This window comes from Nothobranchius furzeri, chromosome 8 (genome assembly GCF_043380555.1).
Source record: "Nothobranchius furzeri strain GRZ-AD chromosome 8, NfurGRZ-RIMD1, whole genome shotgun sequence".
NCBI lineage: Eukaryota > Metazoa > Chordata > Actinopteri > Cyprinodontiformes > Nothobranchiidae > Nothobranchius > Nothobranchius furzeri.
The window spans coordinates 48,734,883-48,754,016 of record NC_091748.1 but is presented as its reverse complement, the minus strand read 5'-3'; the positions used below and the strand labels follow the sequence as shown (position 1 = coordinate 48,754,016).

The 19,134-nt window shown below is 42.6% G+C and overlaps 1 protein-coding gene across 2 annotated transcripts in view; it reads left to right on the top strand.

Annotated features, from left to right (window-relative positions):
• The window catches only part of ncanb (neurocan b), a 248,084-nt gene extending 238,989 nt beyond the window's left edge, over positions 1–9,095 (top strand). For both annotated transcript variants that reach the window (XM_015971620.3, XM_054730008.2), the window contains 2 exons: positions 7,506–7,688; positions 8,820–9,095. In XM_015971620.3, coding sequence (XP_015827106.3) covers positions 7,506–7,688; positions 8,820–8,962 — 326 coding nt within the window. In that variant the 3' untranslated portion in view covers positions 8,963–9,095. The remainder of the gene's footprint in view (positions 1–7,505; positions 7,689–8,819) is intronic.
• Positions 9,096–19,134: the final 10,039 nt, after the last annotated feature.

Here is a 19,134-nt window from a genome sequence, read left to right as displayed (position 1 = left end):
ATAATGTGCTGTGGATTTAATGTGTGTGTTACAAACCCTAAGTGTTAAGCATTGTGGCAAGGGGTAACATAAAAACTGATGTGGAGAAAGGAGGGGTGAGAGTAAATAAAAGTGTTTTATTTCACAGAATTCAACCAAAATACACAGTCCTAGACTGGAAAAGTTCAAAATGAATGTACTTAAACAAAACACATGAAGGAGAAACCGGCGATAACTCAAAACACCTGGGACAAACGGTCCCAGGGAAGAAAACACGGAATTAACTACTGATGCAAAAATGGAAAACAATGAGCCGGAACTAACTAAAAACCAAAACTCAATGGCTACCAATATTCTGAATATCATTACAAACACAACTTAAAGCGAGCTATAAAGCTGACAAACAAAACGAAAAGGGCCTCACTGGGGCAGAATCAAACAGATCTTCCAAACGAACCAAGGATACTAATTACTGTTATCTGAAGTCAAACCAAGTCAATCCGAATCACAAAACCGAGCTAACCGAGGAGAGAAAGACAGAGGTTTAATCTGTGGTTCTCCCGCTGAGAAACTGAAACAGGAGTCCTTTTAAGAGTGTCTAATCATCGATAGATTGTCCGCAGCTGGAGCAGAGTGGGCGGGCCGAGGCGGAGGCCAGCCTGACGGAGGACCTGTCCAAGGTCCTGAACAGCATGGAGGGAGCAGAACTGGGCCATTCAAGATGCGGGAGCCCAGGATCCGTAACAGAGTGTGTGTGTGTGTGTGTGTGTGTGTGTGTGTGTGTGTGTGTGTGTGTGTGTGTGTGTGTGTGTGTGTGTGTGTGTGTGTGTGTGTGTACGTGCATGCGGAGTCTGATGCAGTGTTGGAAAGTTGTGTGGTTGTGCCATACAGATGTAAAGGTACAGAAGCGGATAAAGAGAGGAAAGGAAAGAATTATACAGGTTAAAGAAGAAGAAAGAACTAAAAAGAAAAGAGGGGTGTGAGGTGGTGATGAACAGGTGATATCATCTAGAACAGGGATTTAGCAGCTGTTTAATCCTGACGTGCTCAAACCCAGTAACCCAGTAACCCTGATAAGAATAATAAATGTCTGACCTGATGTTGGGCTAATACAGCCAGTCAGTCACTCCTTGCTCCTGTAAAGTTTATTGTCCCCATAAAGCTTATCCACCAAGATGACAGCCCTCTTCCCATCCTGGATAAACTTTTTGCGCAGCAGAAAGAGGACTCTGCGCCGATCCAGGATTTTCTTAGGGAACTGGTCATTTACACTGAAGTCTTTTCCTTTTAGCTCTCTTCCGTGACTTTTAAGAAGATCTTTCTGCTTAAAATGTTCAGATTTAGCCACGATGAGACGAGGTATTCTGCTGTCCACTGTTTTAGCTCCAAGGTGATGTACCCGGTGAAAGGTGATGTTTTTTTACCGTTTCTTAGGGTATCTTCATTTGGGTCTGGAGAAAGTTCTTTATTGTTTGCTTGCAGCTCTCCGCCCCTCCCGTCTGCTACGGCAGGCCTGCGAACACCAAATTATCCCTCATGCTATGGGTCTGAAGGTCCAAAACAGTCTCCTTCAGAATCTTGTTGTCCTGGGTGATCCGCGTCATTCCCTCTTCCAGGGAAGAAACGGACTCCCGCAGAGATGGGTTCTCAGCAACGAGCCGCTCAACCTGCTCTTGGCTGAACTCCAAAGATGTTCAGAGGTTCTGAAACTCCTGGTGTAGAACCTCAAGTAGATGAAGTCGCCCCTCAAATCTCGGAAGCTGTTTATCTATAGAATCTAATAATTCTATTATGTCCTTACGGAGAGATGAGGCCTCAGGCGAGTCCTGAGGACGGCTCCTCTTGGTCCCAGGTGTTTCGGTCTCAGCTGCTGATTTCTTCGGACCCATAACGAAAAACTCAAAAACTTTGTCAATATAGTTTTGTAAACTTTCTAATTTTTCTCCACTTACCTCCAGATTGAGTGAGTTATACTTACCAGATTATTTTTTGCATTGTCAGTAGATAAATTAGGTGAAAATGTGTCTTAATTGTTTGTGGATGTTTGTTAACGAGCTGCCATCAGCTTCAAACGCTGCCGTGTATCCAGTGATCGGCCGTCAGCGCATCCTCAGCTCATCAGAGTTTTAGGGAGCTGGTGCCCATCTCCAGCAGTCATTGGACGAGAGGTGAGGGACACTCTCCATCAACGGGACACACAGAGACAAAACATATAATGTTGGAGGCAGGGCAAGGGAGAGCCATCTTTATCGACTGTCCACTCCACCCCCCTCTACTCCCCCACTTGTCCAGATCTGGGCTAACATCAGATTTTAACCATATGCCCTATCAAATAAAATGGTTTTTAGTCTTTTTAGTCTTAAAAGTAGACAAGGTGTCTGCCTCAAGGACTAAAGCTGGGAGCTGGTTCCGCAAGAGAAGAGCCTGATGGCTTAAAGATCTGCATCCCATCCTATTTTTAAATATTCTAGAAACCACCAGTAAACCTACAGTCTGAGAGCAAAGTGATGTGTTAAGAACATATGGAACAATCAGATCACGGATGTATGATGGACCTTGATTAAGAGCTTTATATGTGAGGATCCCTTTGATCCCTACAATTTGTTCAGTCCTTTCTAAAAGAACATTGTAATCAACTGTGTCAAAAGCAGCACTGAGATATAACAAGACTAGGACAGACACAAGACTCTTATCTGAGGCCGTGAGAAAATCATTTGTAACTTTCACTAATGCAGTTTCAGTGCTGTGATACTCTCTTAAACCAGACTAAAATTCCTAAAAGAGATCATTAGTGTTTAATGCTCACATAGTTGATTGGCCAAAATTTTCTCAAGGACTTGGATAAAAATGGAAGATTAGATATTGGTCTATAATTCATTGGGTCATCTGGATCTAAAGAAGGTTTCTTAAGTAAGGGTTTGATTACAGCAACCTTAAAATCCTGTACTACGTATCCATTTACTAAAGACAGATATATTATATCTAAAATGGGGGCAGTAACCAAAGGAAATGCATCTTTACATAATTTGGTTGGGATTGGATCTAAAATAAAAGTTGAGGTTCAGATGAAGCTAATATTTTTAATAACTCTGAAAGCTCAACTGAATCAAAATAGTTCAAACACAGATGAGGTTCTACAGTTACCTCTGTTGCTGCCTCACTTGCAGGGGAACAATAAATCGCATTAGGGACGATGCTAATTATTTTATTTCTAACAGAATTAATTTTACTCATGAAAAATCCCATAAAGTCATTGCTGCTGAGGGCTAAGGTTATAGATGGTTCAGAGCTATGATTCTGTGTAAATTTGGCAACTGTACTGAAAAGAAAATTTGGATTATTCTCATTCTCAAATAGCGATGAAAAATATGCAGTTCTAGCTTGTTGAAGCTTATTTTTATAAAGCACAAGACTATATTTCCAGGATTTTTCTTTATTTCTTAATTTGGTGGAATTTCAGTGTTTTTCTGAGACAGCTTACATGTGCTGCTGTGTTGGGTGTTTGTTTTTGTACCTGATGGTTGCAACAAACAGACACCGTTGAAGGTAATCATTGCCACAGAAATGAGGAACAGAAAATGAAATTATTCTTTCAATGTTTCGAGCAGCAGGAACTTTGAGAAGCTGCAGGTGCACCCGTGAGTTTGTGGCCAATGTGCAGGGGGTGGGGGGAGAGGGCTGAAGCAGAGGGAACAGTAAAGATGCAAAAGCTACCATTGTTAAAAGAAGTGTGTGTTAACTTTGAAAATGTGGGCACAATGTTTAATTGCTTGTCAAAAGCTCCAGCTTTTAGTGGTTGATTGTTACAATACTAGATTACTGCCCATACACACAAATGTACTTTTGTTATTACTTTTTCTTCAAATTATTATTACTGGTGCTGCTGTAACAAGTGAATTTCCCCACCGTGGGATCAGTAAAGTCTATTTTATTCTGTTCTATGGATGGATGGGTGTGTAGGGTTAACTACATACTAGAATCAACACTGTTGCTATTCAGTTGTAGATTCTTAGAAGGACCAAGCAGATTAACCTATGAGGCTTATATATCGTGTATAAAAATCCTGGATACTTACATAATCGATCTAAGTTCATACACCAACCTGTTCAGTCTATTTTTAATCCAAAGATTCATGTTTAATTTAAGATAATTAAATTTAATAGTAAAAGTTTATTTTTGAATCAGAAGCTAGGAATTTTTGCTTTTCAATAACCAGAAATTTTTATACCTTTCTGTGTTTCATTTCAAAGAATGAAGCAAGTTTAAAAATGAAGAATTTTATTACTAACAATTTTTAAACTTTACGATTGGAACGACAATTATAAATGACAATTCATGGATGACAATTTTATGACAATTTTTAACAGCTTTGATATTAAACTTGTTTTAAAAGGCAAACCTGTGGCTGGATGAAAGCTAAATGAAAATACGAGTTTGGATGCGTGAATGGATTTCTCAGAAGGTTTCTTTCAGAGAGAGGAAAGCGTTCTGGGCTGGAAATGATGTTTTGCTGCTACCTGAGTTGTTTACTTAGAGAACAGCATCAAACATCATCTGTCGAAAGTGTCCACCTCACCCAGTTTCCGGAGACCCCCTTTTGGATCCGAGATGTCAAGCGGAGATGATTTCCTCCGGGCACGAGGATCGTAGAAGGACCTCGATGCCACCAAATCAGTCCTGGGTTGTCTCCGTGGGTCACACGACTGATGAAATTATTTGCGTCTCAAAGTCCGTAACTCTGAAGGAGTTTTTGCATCTTAACTCAGAAATCAATAACTCTGGAAGGAGTTTTTCATCAGCTGGTTACAGTTTACGTTTATTCTTAGCTATTCTTGTCGGCGTGACAGAACAGCTTGGCAGAGGATCAGGGTGGCCGTCCTGTCTCCTCAGGATGCTGTTGGTTCAAGAACTGACGTGAAAGCTGTTGCAAGTTAGTTTACAAAGTCCTCAGAACACACCCACTCTCAGCAAGAATGCTTTGGTCATACGTCAAAAACATGTGTTGGCAGTTATTGTTTACTCTGGATAAACTCTGTGTTAGATGGATAAGGTGGAAGCTGGCCTTCTGATTTACTGAGCACACATTACTGTCATCAACCATAATCATAACTATACCCAAAGCATAATAATTCATTTCAGTAATTAAAATACATTTATACTGAACCAAGTGATTATTTATGATGATTATAATAAATAGTAATAAAGTCAAAGAGTTTATTAATATCATTATCTAATTATTATCGTGAACTTGAAGTGTCCTTCTGGGATGGAACAGCAGCAGATAATGAGATATGTTCTTCAGACATCATGACTCCTGGGTTAATCTGTGGATTTAAAAGTTACTGTCTGACCCAGCTTGACCCAGCTGGGTAAATGTGACCTTTGCCACAAATTAGAGAACCTTGATGATGCTATGGATGGATGGATGGCTGGATGGATGGGTGGCTGGCTGGCTGGATGGATGGATGGATGTTGGTTAAAGGTCTGACTTCTCCATATGTATTGTTACAAACACACAGACATCTCGTGTGTTTTTCTGTCATTTTTGTAGCTGTGTTTGAGGCCGTGAGGATTGCTGCGATCTTCCAGCAGCTCTTCCATTATCTCACACTGACGACCTCAGACCCACAGATGAAATAGCACAGATCACGCTTCCAGCCACTCACAGCACACGTGTACATTTGCACACTTTATTTAAGCTTTTAAAGGCTGAGCGGTGTATCTCCAGTGTAAAGTACTTTCTGAAAAACAGATTTATTGACTTTTCAGAGGTGTCAGAGGTTTTTATTCCTCTTGTACCCCTCGATATCCTTTAAGACTTTCTTGCACAAAGACCATTGCTGACTTTACAAGTCTCCTACCAATTGTTGCTCTATTTGCTTCTCCTGAGCTTAGTGGCCTTTCCCCCATTCTCCTTTTAGCACATCTGACTCGTCTTGCCCTCACTGCAGAGAAAGAGCTCAACAGCGAAAAAACAATGTAGAAGAAAATGGAAAACTACCTTTTAGCCTTTCCGTTTGTGTTGAGTCGCTGATCTCCTTCTTTCAGGATGCTTTTTTTCTATCCTTCACTCTCTACAATACATTAAACCGTAAGTGTGTGTGTGTTAAATCTTTTTTCTGACTTAATGGCATTACCTATGAAGGTTATTACAGCTATTAGGACAGGGACAAGGAAAAAACGCAACATTTTTTTCTGCAGACCCAAAAATAAAACAAGTTTGTTTTATTCTATCACAAACGTTCTGGTGCAGAAATGAGGTAAGAGCCAGTAGCTACATTATGAAATAAAAACATAAAGGGAGTATTTTCATGGGAGTTTGAATCGTGTCCCATCATTGCACCGATGTTTAATAATCAGAGTGAATAATGAAGGTGTCAGCTGCAGAGATGTCATCTAGGAATTCAGAACACATTCGCCATGACTGGAGGAGACTGGTGAAGTGCCTCCCTGTGGCTCTCCCATCCTGTCAGACTCTGAATAGAGTGTCAGTCGTCTCTGCTGCAGCTTCTGTAAACATTTTCTTTATCCTGTCTCCACGCCTTAGTTGTCAAAGGTTTTACTTTGACACGCGCCCACTCACTCACTCACTCAGACTGATCCTGGTTCTGTCCTGCAGTCATTAAATCCACTTATTGGTTTGCTTTTTCTTCCTATGTGGTGCAGTTCTAAAAATATTTAGCTTGAAATTAGATTACACGGAGACCTGCATTTGCAGAAAGGTTATGCAACTAGTGGGTGCAAATAAGGATCATTTACCAGGTAAAGCTCTTGCAACAGGAAATTTCTGCATTTAGAATAAACCATTTCCTGGTTTATGTAAACTACTGCTAGTGCAGAAAGGTTGAGGATTTTCTAAGATCTGCAACATGCGTTTGGCATAAATAATTAGTGTCAGAAGTGCTGGACGTAATTGCATTTCAGGAAAAGAAAATGAGGGCAGGTGTGTCGTGAAAATTTAATTTGTCTTTTCCTCCAGTGTTGCTCAAGTGATATTAAGCAGATAAACTGTAGATAATCTGCACACCTCGGCAGGAAGACACCCAAAGAGATTAGAATTCTTCTAATTTCACGAGTAAATATCAAAGAAAAAGTTGTTTGTTTTTATTAGATGAAAATAAAAGTATGCAGTGCTGGTCTGAAACATTTCTCCCTGATGAAGTAGATATTTTTTCCCACTTATGTGAATGCCTTTTTTTTCATCCTTTGTTCCTGTTTGTATCAGAAGTTTGTTTTGAGCAACAAAAACTGCAGAAACCTGAAGTAAAAAAGAGAAAATTGCTCAAAGCTGTGTTTGCTTCAACAAATAATTAGTACTATTTGTTTTGATGATCTAACTTTGAGAAGGAGCAGATAGCTGAACCCAACAATGTGCAAAACTAGTGCAACAAAAGAGGTGCTGTTCTGCCCTAGTGAGTCTGGGCCTGAATGTTTTAGTGAAGATGTCTTAAATGATGCATCAAGATTTTGTCATTATCCTAAAGTAGACCATCTCATTACATTTTTGCATTTCTCTGTCTCTACAGTGATTTGTGGAACCCCTCCCACTGTGGATAATGCCTTCCTGATTGGACGAAAGCGTTCACACTATGACATCCACTCAGTAGTGCGCTACCAGTGCACTGACGGCTTCCTGCAGCGCCATGTGCCCACAGCTAAGTGTCGTGCCAATGGCAAGTGGGACCGACCTAAAATTATCTGCATAAGATGTGAGTTTAACACAGCAGGGGTTTCAACAGGCAGGACCTAAAGCTGTATTTTCATTTGTTTTATTTTTAGCAGGCACCTCAGCACAGTTCCACAACACCAAACCTACATTAAGTGCCCTGAGGCGCCGCTGACACCTGTGCATTCAGGCTCTCCAGCCCCTGCGCTCATTATTATTAATTGTGAGCGAAGATGGCTGTAGCTGCAGCCTGAATTAATTCCCCTTGCTTGCTCAAAAGTGATTGGTTATCTTTGAAAGTGTTTTTTTATATACATATATATATATATATTTTTTTTTGCTCAAGGTTGTATTTTTATTTCTTTATCAAAAAATGTTTTTTAAGCAGGTACCCACTTTTAATACAATAGATGCATGAAATAGTGCACCAATTTTTACTATTTTACATGATGATTAATGCAAAACGTATGCACCAAAAAATCAGGTAACGACTCTGGGAGCTTTTTTAGAGGGAAAGAAATTAGGACTGTGACACATCCATTTTTTTCTTTTATCACACACCTACTTTACACACATCTGACATAAATGTGACTTATTTTAACTAAATCTGACATTCTCACTCAAGAAAACATTCATTGGGCCCATTTTGAATGGGGATATAAAAATTTAATAAAAATTCATTTGCAGCAATCTTTTGACAGCACTGATGAAATGCTGAAATAATGTAGCTTCTGTTGAAGCAGAAAAAACAACACTTCTTATGAGTCCTTTTCCGTGGACTGGATTGTTGTTTATGGGCCAGAGTCATGCGTGTGTTTATCATTCATGGCAGACGACACGCTGGACCATTGTAATTTGGCAGGAACCAGCTTACCTTTTAGGATTGGAGTGGCTAGCACAGCACGCCTTTGCTAATGAACCCTTTTCTGTATGATATGAGAAAAATAAATTCTCGCCGAGCCTTGTTGCGTTTGACCTTGCTGATATTTGATCTCATCTCCTCACTTCACCCGTCTCCTACTGTCTACCTGAGATCCTCTGAAGTTTACACGGACCTTTATGTCCTTTTTTTTAACCATGATTCCTCTCATGTTTCACTCTTTATTTTACTGCTGATTCACTATTTTAATAAAATAAACACCTTTTGTATGTTTGTTTGTTTTTATGCTTCCAGCTCGGCGAGCCCATCGTTACCGGCGCCACCACCACCACCACAAGGGGAAGAGGGAGCGCCGGAAGCACAAGAGGCATGGCCATAGACAGGGGGGTCACCATGGAGGGGAGCTCAGCCAGGCCCACAGCCACGCCCACTTCTGAACCAAAATAAAAAAGGACATCCGATTTCCAATTCTCCTGCAAGCTGCCGTTTGCCTGTTTCCCTGCTGTCCTCGTTTCCCCAAATACCTCTACACCCCCACCGCCCACCTTCATGTACCACACTCTCCTCTCAGAGGCAACCTGCATATTAGTCCAATCTAAGGCTTGGCAAAGTGCTGCCACACGTCGCCAGGACTTTAACCAACCCTAAAATTTCCTTTAACGTTTGGTTCTAACCCTTCTGTCTTTCATCTCCCCTCCCACTTGATCCATTTCCTCTGCCTTTGAGCTCTTTGAGCTCTGACCTACATGCTGACCTGTTTTCGACGAAGAACGGAACAAAAACCTTCAAGATTGACCCTGAGCATACTTTAGTGAGGTACGAACTGTAAATAGGGATGACATCAATGAAAGTCAGACGAGTTAATGGTGATGTTGTGGTAATGACTTGAGCCTTTTGTCTACCGAACAGTTATTTTTTACAAATACTCTGTGTTCATTTGCTATCTTCTGCTGCTTTTGGTTTGCCCTTTGTAAAACTAAACAGCTAACTGATTCTTTTTTTTTTTTGAACCAGAGGCAGATGTAATTGAATGATTTGATTGTTAGCTTTGTATTTTCTTGTCAGTGTGAGACAGTTACTTTAGATCAGATGATGAAACCCCAGAGGAAAAATGGAAAACTCCCCCCATCTTCATTCAGCTTCATCACATCAACACATCAGTCTCTCCTCAGAAGTGTTGAACAATCTCAAACCGTTCCTGCTGTGTCAACATCCTCACCTGTCGTTGCCAGGGGTTCATCTGCACGTTTGATTCCAGCTTGTCTCAACTCAGATCAGCACTCATACACCTGTTTTCACTCATTGTTTGTGATGTTGTTTGTTGCTGGAGGATTTTGAGATGTGAATGTGTTGTGTGTCTGTTCTTCCCCTATTTTAGAGTTTCACAGATGTTTTAGGGCATTTTGCTATGTGTTTTGAGATTTGAGATTAGATCATGAAGCATGTGTGACTTTATAAACTTGAAGAAACATTTTAAATATATGGAAGCACATGACAACATTCTGATGTGGACTACCCTGGAGAGGTTGTTGTAGATTTAAGTGATTGGCATGTTTTCCCTTTTAAAAATGGATTTTGTTTGAAAATAGGTGTATTATTGGAATAAATTTACAATGTCACCAGGAAATAGATGCATCCTTACCTTGCAAGGGAGCTAGATCACTAGACAAACCATCTATGTTACTAAACCCTGGGACATCTTTATAGAAGGAGTGTAGGAAGCTAACATAATATCCTCCATCATTTGATGAATGTCTTACATTTAAAATGTGAACAAAGACTTCTGCACAGGTGCAAGTGTTTAGTTTTCTTTTACGTAACAAGAAACTGACAGAAGGTTCATCCAGTTATCAGAGCCTGATGGTTCTGTTCACCGCTTCTGGTGCATCAGGTTTGTTGATTCCTGTTTAAACCGTTCAAAGTAACTTTTTTTTTTTACTCCAGATTGATTTTAAAGTGAAATTACCTTCTCCATGTCTGATAGCTCCCTTCATGTTATTCTGAAAAATGCTTGAATACTCCTATAATCCCTAAAATCTGTTTCAGCATCTGATGATTATGCCACCAATGCCTCCATCTTGGATGTTGCCCGTGTCTTCAACACTGTCTTCTGCGGGTGGTGTGGGTCTACAGGAGGAGATGCCATGAAGCTCATTTGGGCTGAACCAAACCCCGTAGGTAAAGGCCTGGCCACCAAGTGGTTGCAAACGAGCCACTACCCCATGCCTTTCTCCCGGGTGAGGCTCTGGTATCCCAAGTCTAGATGAATTGTGCTGAGTCAGGCCTAGTGACTGTAGATAAAAGATGGACAGACCCTCTGCGCTGTCACCATTGACTGTTAAAAATACGGACAAACCCTCCGGGACGTCACCCATGGGTTTCTGAGGCTTTGAGTTGAAGCCTAGTGGGCGGTTCCAATCAAGAGTCTTGTCACGCTCAGACATTCAAAAAATGGACAAACAGGTGGGGCTGAGCGCAAGACTCTGAGAGTCTGAGTCAGCCATTTATTCCCCAGCTACAAGCTAACTGTGCTAATCAAAGCTTACGGAGATCCTCTGGTGATTTTAGCCAGAAAAATGCAGTTGAGCAACTCAAAAGCGAAGCGCGCGTCAACTCAGAGTTGTGGTATTTCTGCGGCCTCCCTCAGAGAGCTGGCTGGGTTTCAGTACCCAACCAGCCCTACCAACATGTCATAGTTGAACCCATTTTTGACCAAGCAGTGTTTTATTGAATGCGTTTTCAACCAGCTAATTAAAGTACAGAGATATAATTTTACTGCAGATAAAAATGGAACAAAAACTTTTTGTATGGTCTGTTAGTCAATCAATACCACAGCTAGCCATTTTTGTCCAACAATTACACGAATAACATCCAAACACAAACGGGACACAATTAATGGTCAAGTTCAACGAACCTAAAAGATCGAACATTTCATAACTGTTAAAGTTTTCCATGCTTGAGACCAGAGGAGGTGGGGGTGTTTGTGGATGACTTGTGTCTGTGAAAGTGTGTTTTGGGTGGACGGGACTCGTGTCACCTCTCTCCGCTGTCCGTGAGAGCGCAGAGGGGATTGCTGTTTCAGCAAGAGAAATTGAAGGTGTGGCATGACTGTGTGTGAAGGTCAGATTTGTGTGTCTCGTATTCAGTGCATGAAAGTTGTTTTTTTCAGCTGTGAAGTTGGCATTTTTAACATAGGACTCAACGGGAACTTTCTCCTGTCTGGAGCCATCCCCCAGCGGACGAGGGGGGCACTTAACTTCCACACTGGCTTCGCCTTTGGCAGGTGGAGTTTTCCCCTTCGTCATGCCCCTCCCCCACAACTCATTATCCATGAGGGGACCTAACAGGTAAAAACTGCCCAAGAAAACCACTTATGGGATCCTTGGGGCAATCAAACCCACCCTGTAGGTGACCATGCATTGCGAGGATATTAAGTTGTTCCCCGTTAAGTTACTAAAGTAACTTAATTACTTTGCAACAATATCCTCCACTGCAGTTATGGGTCCTTTTCAAATGCAAGTTAACTTTGTGAGCGTGTCCTTATGTTCATCTGAATATCTTTTATTTTAAAGTAAAGTTAAATGTTGGATAATACATAAACTTACAGGAGCAGCATGCTGTTAGAAATCAGCTGTTAGAATTTGTTTTTGAAGCTTCATGGGTTGAACATGAACAGGCATGAATAGACTTGTGTTGATGGCTGTGAAACCATTAATCCAATGTGTGAACAGGGTATAACGATGGTTAAAGGTATGAAAAAGGTTTTAGGTTTTGCTCGTATCCTTGGGTGTAGGTTATAGGACACATTGGCGGTGGTTGACGTCTCCCTCGATGATGGAGGTTCCTGTTTCTGATGTGAGCTCACAGTTGTTCACAGCTGAACTCGACTCGGCCGCGTGTTATGTTTTTAAAAGAAGGATAGAGTCAAAAGGATTAAGTGCTTTGCTTTCTTTTTCTCCATCTTCACTGTCCAGATGAATCATTGTTTTTTTTAAGCCAGCCTTTGAGGTTGGAGCTTCTGGGATTACAACCCAGACACTGACTGCTTCATGTCTTTTTGATGGTTTTACCTCCATCTTCTTTACTCTTTGCTGCTAGTCATCCATTTTTGGCTCTCTGCTTATTTTGTGATAGAAAATGATAACACATACATTCACTCAGTTTAACCCTATCACTCCTGGAACACAGTCACATCAGTTAGGAAAGTCCACCCTGTGCCATGAATTATTTGTCTTTGTCTCCTCTCACCTTGGCAGTGACAACACCGGTAAATCTGCACCTTTATATCAGTCCAATTAATCTGCTGCATGTTTAATTAACACGTAGCATTATCTGTCCAACAACGGAGCGGCGATGGCAGGAGAAGAGTAATGTTGACGGACAGCCAGGGGAGGCTACAGGGCGACTGTCTTAGCCGTCAAACCCCTGTCACTTTGCAGATGACAGGCTGACAATGGGTATTTTTTCTGTCAAATGGCTTGCTCATGGGTGGTGAATAAAAGGGCAGACAGAATCCCCTCTCGCAGCAGACCTGATGCTCAAAGATGGGTAATTACAGTCATGTAAAAGTTCAGCTATGTGACAGGACAAAAAAATCGTAATGGGATTAAGTGGTGGTTGAGTCGAGCTGCAATACAAATCTGGAGGAGACAAAATGTGATGCGATCAAAAACATAGTGATGAAGAGAGGAAATCAATTCTCAGCAGGAGCATCACAGAATTATCTTCATCTTTCATCCAAAATAAGGAGAACGGACACTGACAGCATTTTGTCTTTAGTTGAAAGTTTGAGAAGCCAAAAATAATGTCTACTCCACATAAAAAGGTCTGTGTGAAAATAGTTTCCTTTAACAACGTCTTCTTGCAACACATTCTCACTCCCCGTGCGTCAAAAACAAACGCTTGGTCAGCCACCCTCCGCGTCACACCCCAGACGCCAAAAGTGTCCTTTTTCGTCACTTATGTGCGAAAAGGGGTTTTTCCCTTTTCTGACTGCAGATCCCAATGCAGCGTAAAACTGACGTGATGAGATATCCGCTGATGCGGCACCGAACCAGCTCATTTCACCGCACCTAAACCTTAACGTTTCACTATTTATAACCTTCCCCTCTCCCTCATCCTAACCTTAACCCTCTTGCTACCTAAAACGTTACTCTCACTGTGATCAAGCATTTGTTTCCCCTGCATTCTGACTCTGACAGGCAGAGTCCTACTGTAATTTTTGTATTAGCTGCCCAAGGGGAACGTTAGAACATACCATCTGCGAGGGGGAGGTTACACATACCCTCTACCTTAAACCTCCCCCGTGGTAGTTGAAACTTCCCCCTCGCATTGGCTCAGTCCAAACTCGACCAATGACGAGGCGGCTCTCGCCGTTCACGTCATAGAGCCGGCTTTTAGAGCGATCGACACATCACTAACGTGTTCACTAGCAAGACGGTTAAGGTTAGGATGGGGTGAGGGGAAGGTTAAATAACAAGAGGATAAGGTTAGGGTGAGGTACAATGAGCTTGTTTGGTGCCCTGGCTGCGGACATCCCATCGCGTCAGTGTAACGCTGCATTGGGATCTGCAGTCAAATAAGGGAAAAAACCCTTTTCGCACATAAGTAACGAAAAAGGGCACTTTTGGCGTCAGGGGTCTGACGTGGAGGGTGGCTGACCAAGCGTTTGTTTTTGACGCTCTGGGAGTGAGAATGTGTAGCGCAGCCAGGGCACCAAACAAGCTCATTGTACCTCACCCTAACCTTATCCTCTTATGTAACCTTCCCCTCACTTCCATCCTAACCTTAACCATCTTGCTAGTGAACACGTTAGTGATGTGTCGGTCGCTCTAAAAGCCGGCTCTTTGAAGTGAACGGCGGGAGCCGCCTCGTCATTGGTCGGGTTTGGACCGAGCCAACGTGAGGGGGAGGTTTCAACTACCATGGTGGAGGTTAAAAGTGGAGGGTATTTGTAACCTCGCCAGATGGTATGTTCTAACGTTCCCCTTGGGCGGCAAATACGAAAATTCACAGTCAGAATGCATGGGAAGTAAACGCTTGATCACAGTGAGAGTAACGTTTTTGGTAGCAAGAGGGTTAAGGATAGGGTGAGGGAAAGGTTATAAATAGTAAAGCATTAAGGTTTAGGTGTGGTTAAATGAGCTGGTTCGGTGCCGCATCAGCGGATATCCCATCGCGTCAGTTTTACGCTGCATTGGGATCTGCAGTCAGAAAAGGAGAAAACCCCTTTTGGCACATAAGTGACGACAAAGGGCACTTTTGGCGTCAGGGGTCTGACGTGGAGGGTGGCTGACCAAGCGTTTGTTTTTGACGTGCTGGGAGTGAGAATGTGCTCCTTCTTGGGAGGAAATAGACTTTCTCACGTAGCAGAAGAAGGAAAAAAATCCTACCTTAACGATGTTAAATGAATTCAAACACTAGAAACTTCAAACGCTGTTTGGCTCTTTGCTTTTGACAACTCGTTTTAATCTTCCCCGCTCGCACCCCTTCTCGTCTTCCGTCTCTGGGCACTTGAGCCCTGAGGGCAGGCAAACAGACAGCCACAGAGCCCAGTTATAGGGATTCTTAATGATGAAGAAGAGCAAGTTAACAGAGAGGTTTTTGCCAGCTGTCTCTCGGCTTAGCAACGAGCTCAGTGCCTGAGGGGGGAGAGCCATATAGCCTCACAGTCAGTAGGCCCTTTTGTTGCTTATTGCAATCGTCATTATTTGCACTTATAACTCATGCTAAAGACATGGAAGCTTAACACGGGTGAGAGGAGAAAGGTTTAGGATTGATTGCAACAGACATTCGAGTGCTTCAAACTGTGTTACAGACTTAAAAACCAGGCCTGCTGCATCTAATTTTAAGTTCCAGTTCAGAATATCCTGAAAATGCTGCAAACTGAGCAATCCCAAAGTAATTTATGCAGTCAGTATTGAACAGTATAGTTCACTTCTGATCAGTAAAAGAGCAAAGAAAGAAAAGACAATAGAAATGGCTAAATCCACTCTGTCGTTCTTTTTTTAAAACACAGAAACGGTTTCGTTACCTGTTTTGTCGCTACGTTTTGCCGGCGTCTGCAGGCTTCCTCAGGCTGACGCTGATGGTGGTGCGTCACTTCCTTCTCCGTTTATCCGTGGGCAGCAGAGAACGTTGTCGCCCTCTACTGCCCGCTCTCCCCTCTCCGACGATGCAGTCCCATGTGCGGTCCAACGTGTACACTCCGTCGTCCCTGTTCATGGTCCCACATCCACGTCTCTTTATCTGGATTGCTTCTTTAACAACGTCCTCTGCTGCCTGCGGATAAACGGAGGAGGAAATGACGCGCCACCATCAGTGTCAGCCTGAGGAAGCCTGCAGCCGCCGGCGAAACGTAGCGACAGAACAGGTAATGAAACCGTTTCTGTGTTTTAAAAAAAAGAACGATAGCATGGAATTAGAACTAATACACAGCAAGAACACATCTAAGATGTTCAAAGAGAAATGGCTAAACTTTTGGAGTGAGGCTTTGTGGATGTGTACCAAAGTACAAACAGATCCATAATGTTGCCTCACCTTGTCGTAGGGATGGAGAACTCCTAAAGCCGGATGGACACTGTGCGACTCACTTACTTACTTGTAGCATTCAGCTCCATCCCAAATTGTACGACTTAGTCGTGTGTTTACAGTGTACCACCCAGTTCTCAGATGCAACATGACTGCTCACACTACATCTGGTAGCAACACATCAAACCTGCTAAAAATAGCATTTTCTACACAATACGTCTGACTTTCTTTGTGCTGTTATTGATGTCTGCTGTCCTTCGGGATTGCTGTAGGAGGACACAGGGGTTTATGTGGGTTGGGGGAGGAAGACAAAAGAAAGAAAGCAAATCAATGTTTTATCAGTATTATTTGACGTAAACACGGCAAACATGCTTTCTTGACCACCTTGTCATTATGTGTGAAAAAAGTGTATAATTAAAAACAAATGACATGAGGGAAATAGCTGGCGAGCCGTGTTGACGCAAGTTTGCGCATGCGCCGTGAGCAGTTCTGGTACTTTATGGGTCGCAGCGCTGCTTCAACAGTGCAATACCCTCATGAGGGACGAGCAAAATATCAAACATGGCAGAAATTTGTGAGAGCTCACAATTGCTGATCAGCAGCTCTCACAAGGTGTTAATCGCCTCGCGTACCCCCCTGTATACTACACCAGTGTTTCCCAACCCTGATCCTCAGGGCACACTGACCTGGATGTTTTCCATGTTTCTGCTTCAGCACACCTGATTTACATTGCCTCCTCAGGAGGACATCAAGTGCTGAAGATGCCTGTTAAGTCATACACTTAAGTCAGGTTTGTGGCAGCTGGGAAAACACCGGTGTTTGAAAGGGCAACATGGAAAACATGCAGGACTGTGTGCCTTGAGGAAGAAGAAGAAGAAAATATCATTTCTACAGCGCCTCTGGGTCCACGCCTCTCAAGATGAAAATCACGAGGCGCTTCACAAAAACAAAAAAATGTAAAAATATAGAAAGAATTTAGAAAATGGTTAAAAAATATATTTAAAATGAGCAAAAAATAGACAATTGTGATAAAAAAAAATTTTAAGAAAGAGAGAGAGTGAATAGGAAAGAGGGAAATCAGTGGATCCTGAGGAAGGTGGAATAGATGGGGAGAGCAGAACAAAGAGAGAGTGGTGAAGAAGGTCATACAAAAGCCAGCTTGAACAAGTGAGTCTTCAGCTGCTTTTTAAAGGAGACCACTGAGTCCACTGATCTCAGGCTCAGGGGGAGAAAGTTCCAGAGTCTGGGGGCCACAGCAGCAAATGATCTGTCGCCTTTGGTCTTTAGCCTGGTGCTGCACAACCAGTAGGCTTTGGTCACTGGACCTCAGGGACCTGCTGGGGGTGTAGGGACTAAGAAGATCACCAATGTAAGATGGTGCTTGTCCATGTAAGGCCCTATAGACCAGAACCAGGATCTTGAAATGAACCCTGAAGTTGACTGGCAGCCAGTGAAGCTGGAGGAGAAGCGGGGTGATGTGGGTGTGTTTGGAGGACTTGGTCAGAAGCCGAGCACAGGCATTCTGAACCACCTGTAGACGGTTCAGGGAGGTTCTGCTCAGACACGTGAAAAGAGAGTTACAGTAGTCTAAGCGTGAGGAGATGAAGGTGTGGACAACTGTCTCAAGTTCAGAGCGGGACAGAATGGAACTCAGCTTTGCAATGTTCCTGAGATGGAAGAAGGAGGACCAGGGTTGGGAACCACTGTACTGACACATTACGTCAAACTCGCCCCAATCTCGTAGATTCTCAAACGAGGGGAAAATCGGCTCAAATAAGTTGCAGCTTGGAGGAGGAGATCTCATGTGAGCCGAGTTTAGGTCTGAAGGCTGCAAATGCAGAGGCGCCACATGCCAAAGGGCAGGCCAGACAAGTGTCTGGAGCTCTGAGGCCAGCAAGGGACCCCAGAGGGCAGACAAACTTTGAACCAAGTCAGAGCCGTAACAGTAGTGAGACGGTGAAAATTTCACCTGCTGGCCTAACGGGGCCCTCCCTGTCACTCCCGAGTGAGAGGGACCATTTACACACACACACACACACACGCACACACGCAGAGGTGCACACGTTATCCAATGTAGAAACAGTTGCCCTCGTGTCAGTGCTAGACAGCAGATCTTTTTGCTTGGGGCCCCATGTGAACCTTGCAGCACCATTATGTGAAGGAGAAATGGGCTCTGCACTGTCCTTTAGTGGATGTATTGCATAAGGAGCACACATGGAGAGTATGTAGGCAATGATGTTTGAAAACCTTTGCTGTGAACCCTACTTTTTACATATATGAAGTGAGCATGAATGGGTCGTTAAGAGTCCTGCTTAGCTGTGCTAGCTTTAACATTAGCTAGATGAACTCTGGACTCAGCTAAAATATTTGAAATAAAAGTAATATCATTGAATTTTAAAGGTCTGAATTAATTGGTAGTGTTAAATGTAGCTCTATCACAGCTGTCATGCATTTTCTGATCTTTCATTTCTTAATTTGAAATCCTTCTTTGCATTGATATGCTACATCTAAATGTTGTATGGTTTGTTTGTTGTGTGGCTTCCAGATAACAGATCAGTAACTAAGTGTGGTCTGTTATGACACTGATCAATAAAACTGACTTATTCAATACTGTTAACTTTAACATCGTCATTTCTGGAGTGAGTGCATGCATAAGAGTGTTGTTGCCTTTGTGTGCACCTTTCTACACACTGCAGAAGACGGCCAAACTGTTGCATGCAAGGAGACAGCACTTGTCAGTAGCAGCAGCATGGTAAGAGCAGTAAAAGCTGCTGTCCTTCCCCACTTGCACAGAGACAGACTATTGAGTTTATGATTAGGCAGTCTGTCTTGTGCTGTGATTAAGTCTATTGATGGCATTGACAGTGCAATTGCATCGACTGACCGCTGAGTGTTTTCTAAATGACAGGAAAAAAGACCTCCGTAGCTTGGCGCTCTTCTCTCATGTAAATGCACAAATGTAGATCCGTTACAATCTACATCTTCTTTGGTTTTACGTTTTATGTCTGTTGCATCACTTTCTTATTGTTCACACTCCAACTTGGAGGCACTTCCCTCATGATGTTTGTGTAACATTTAC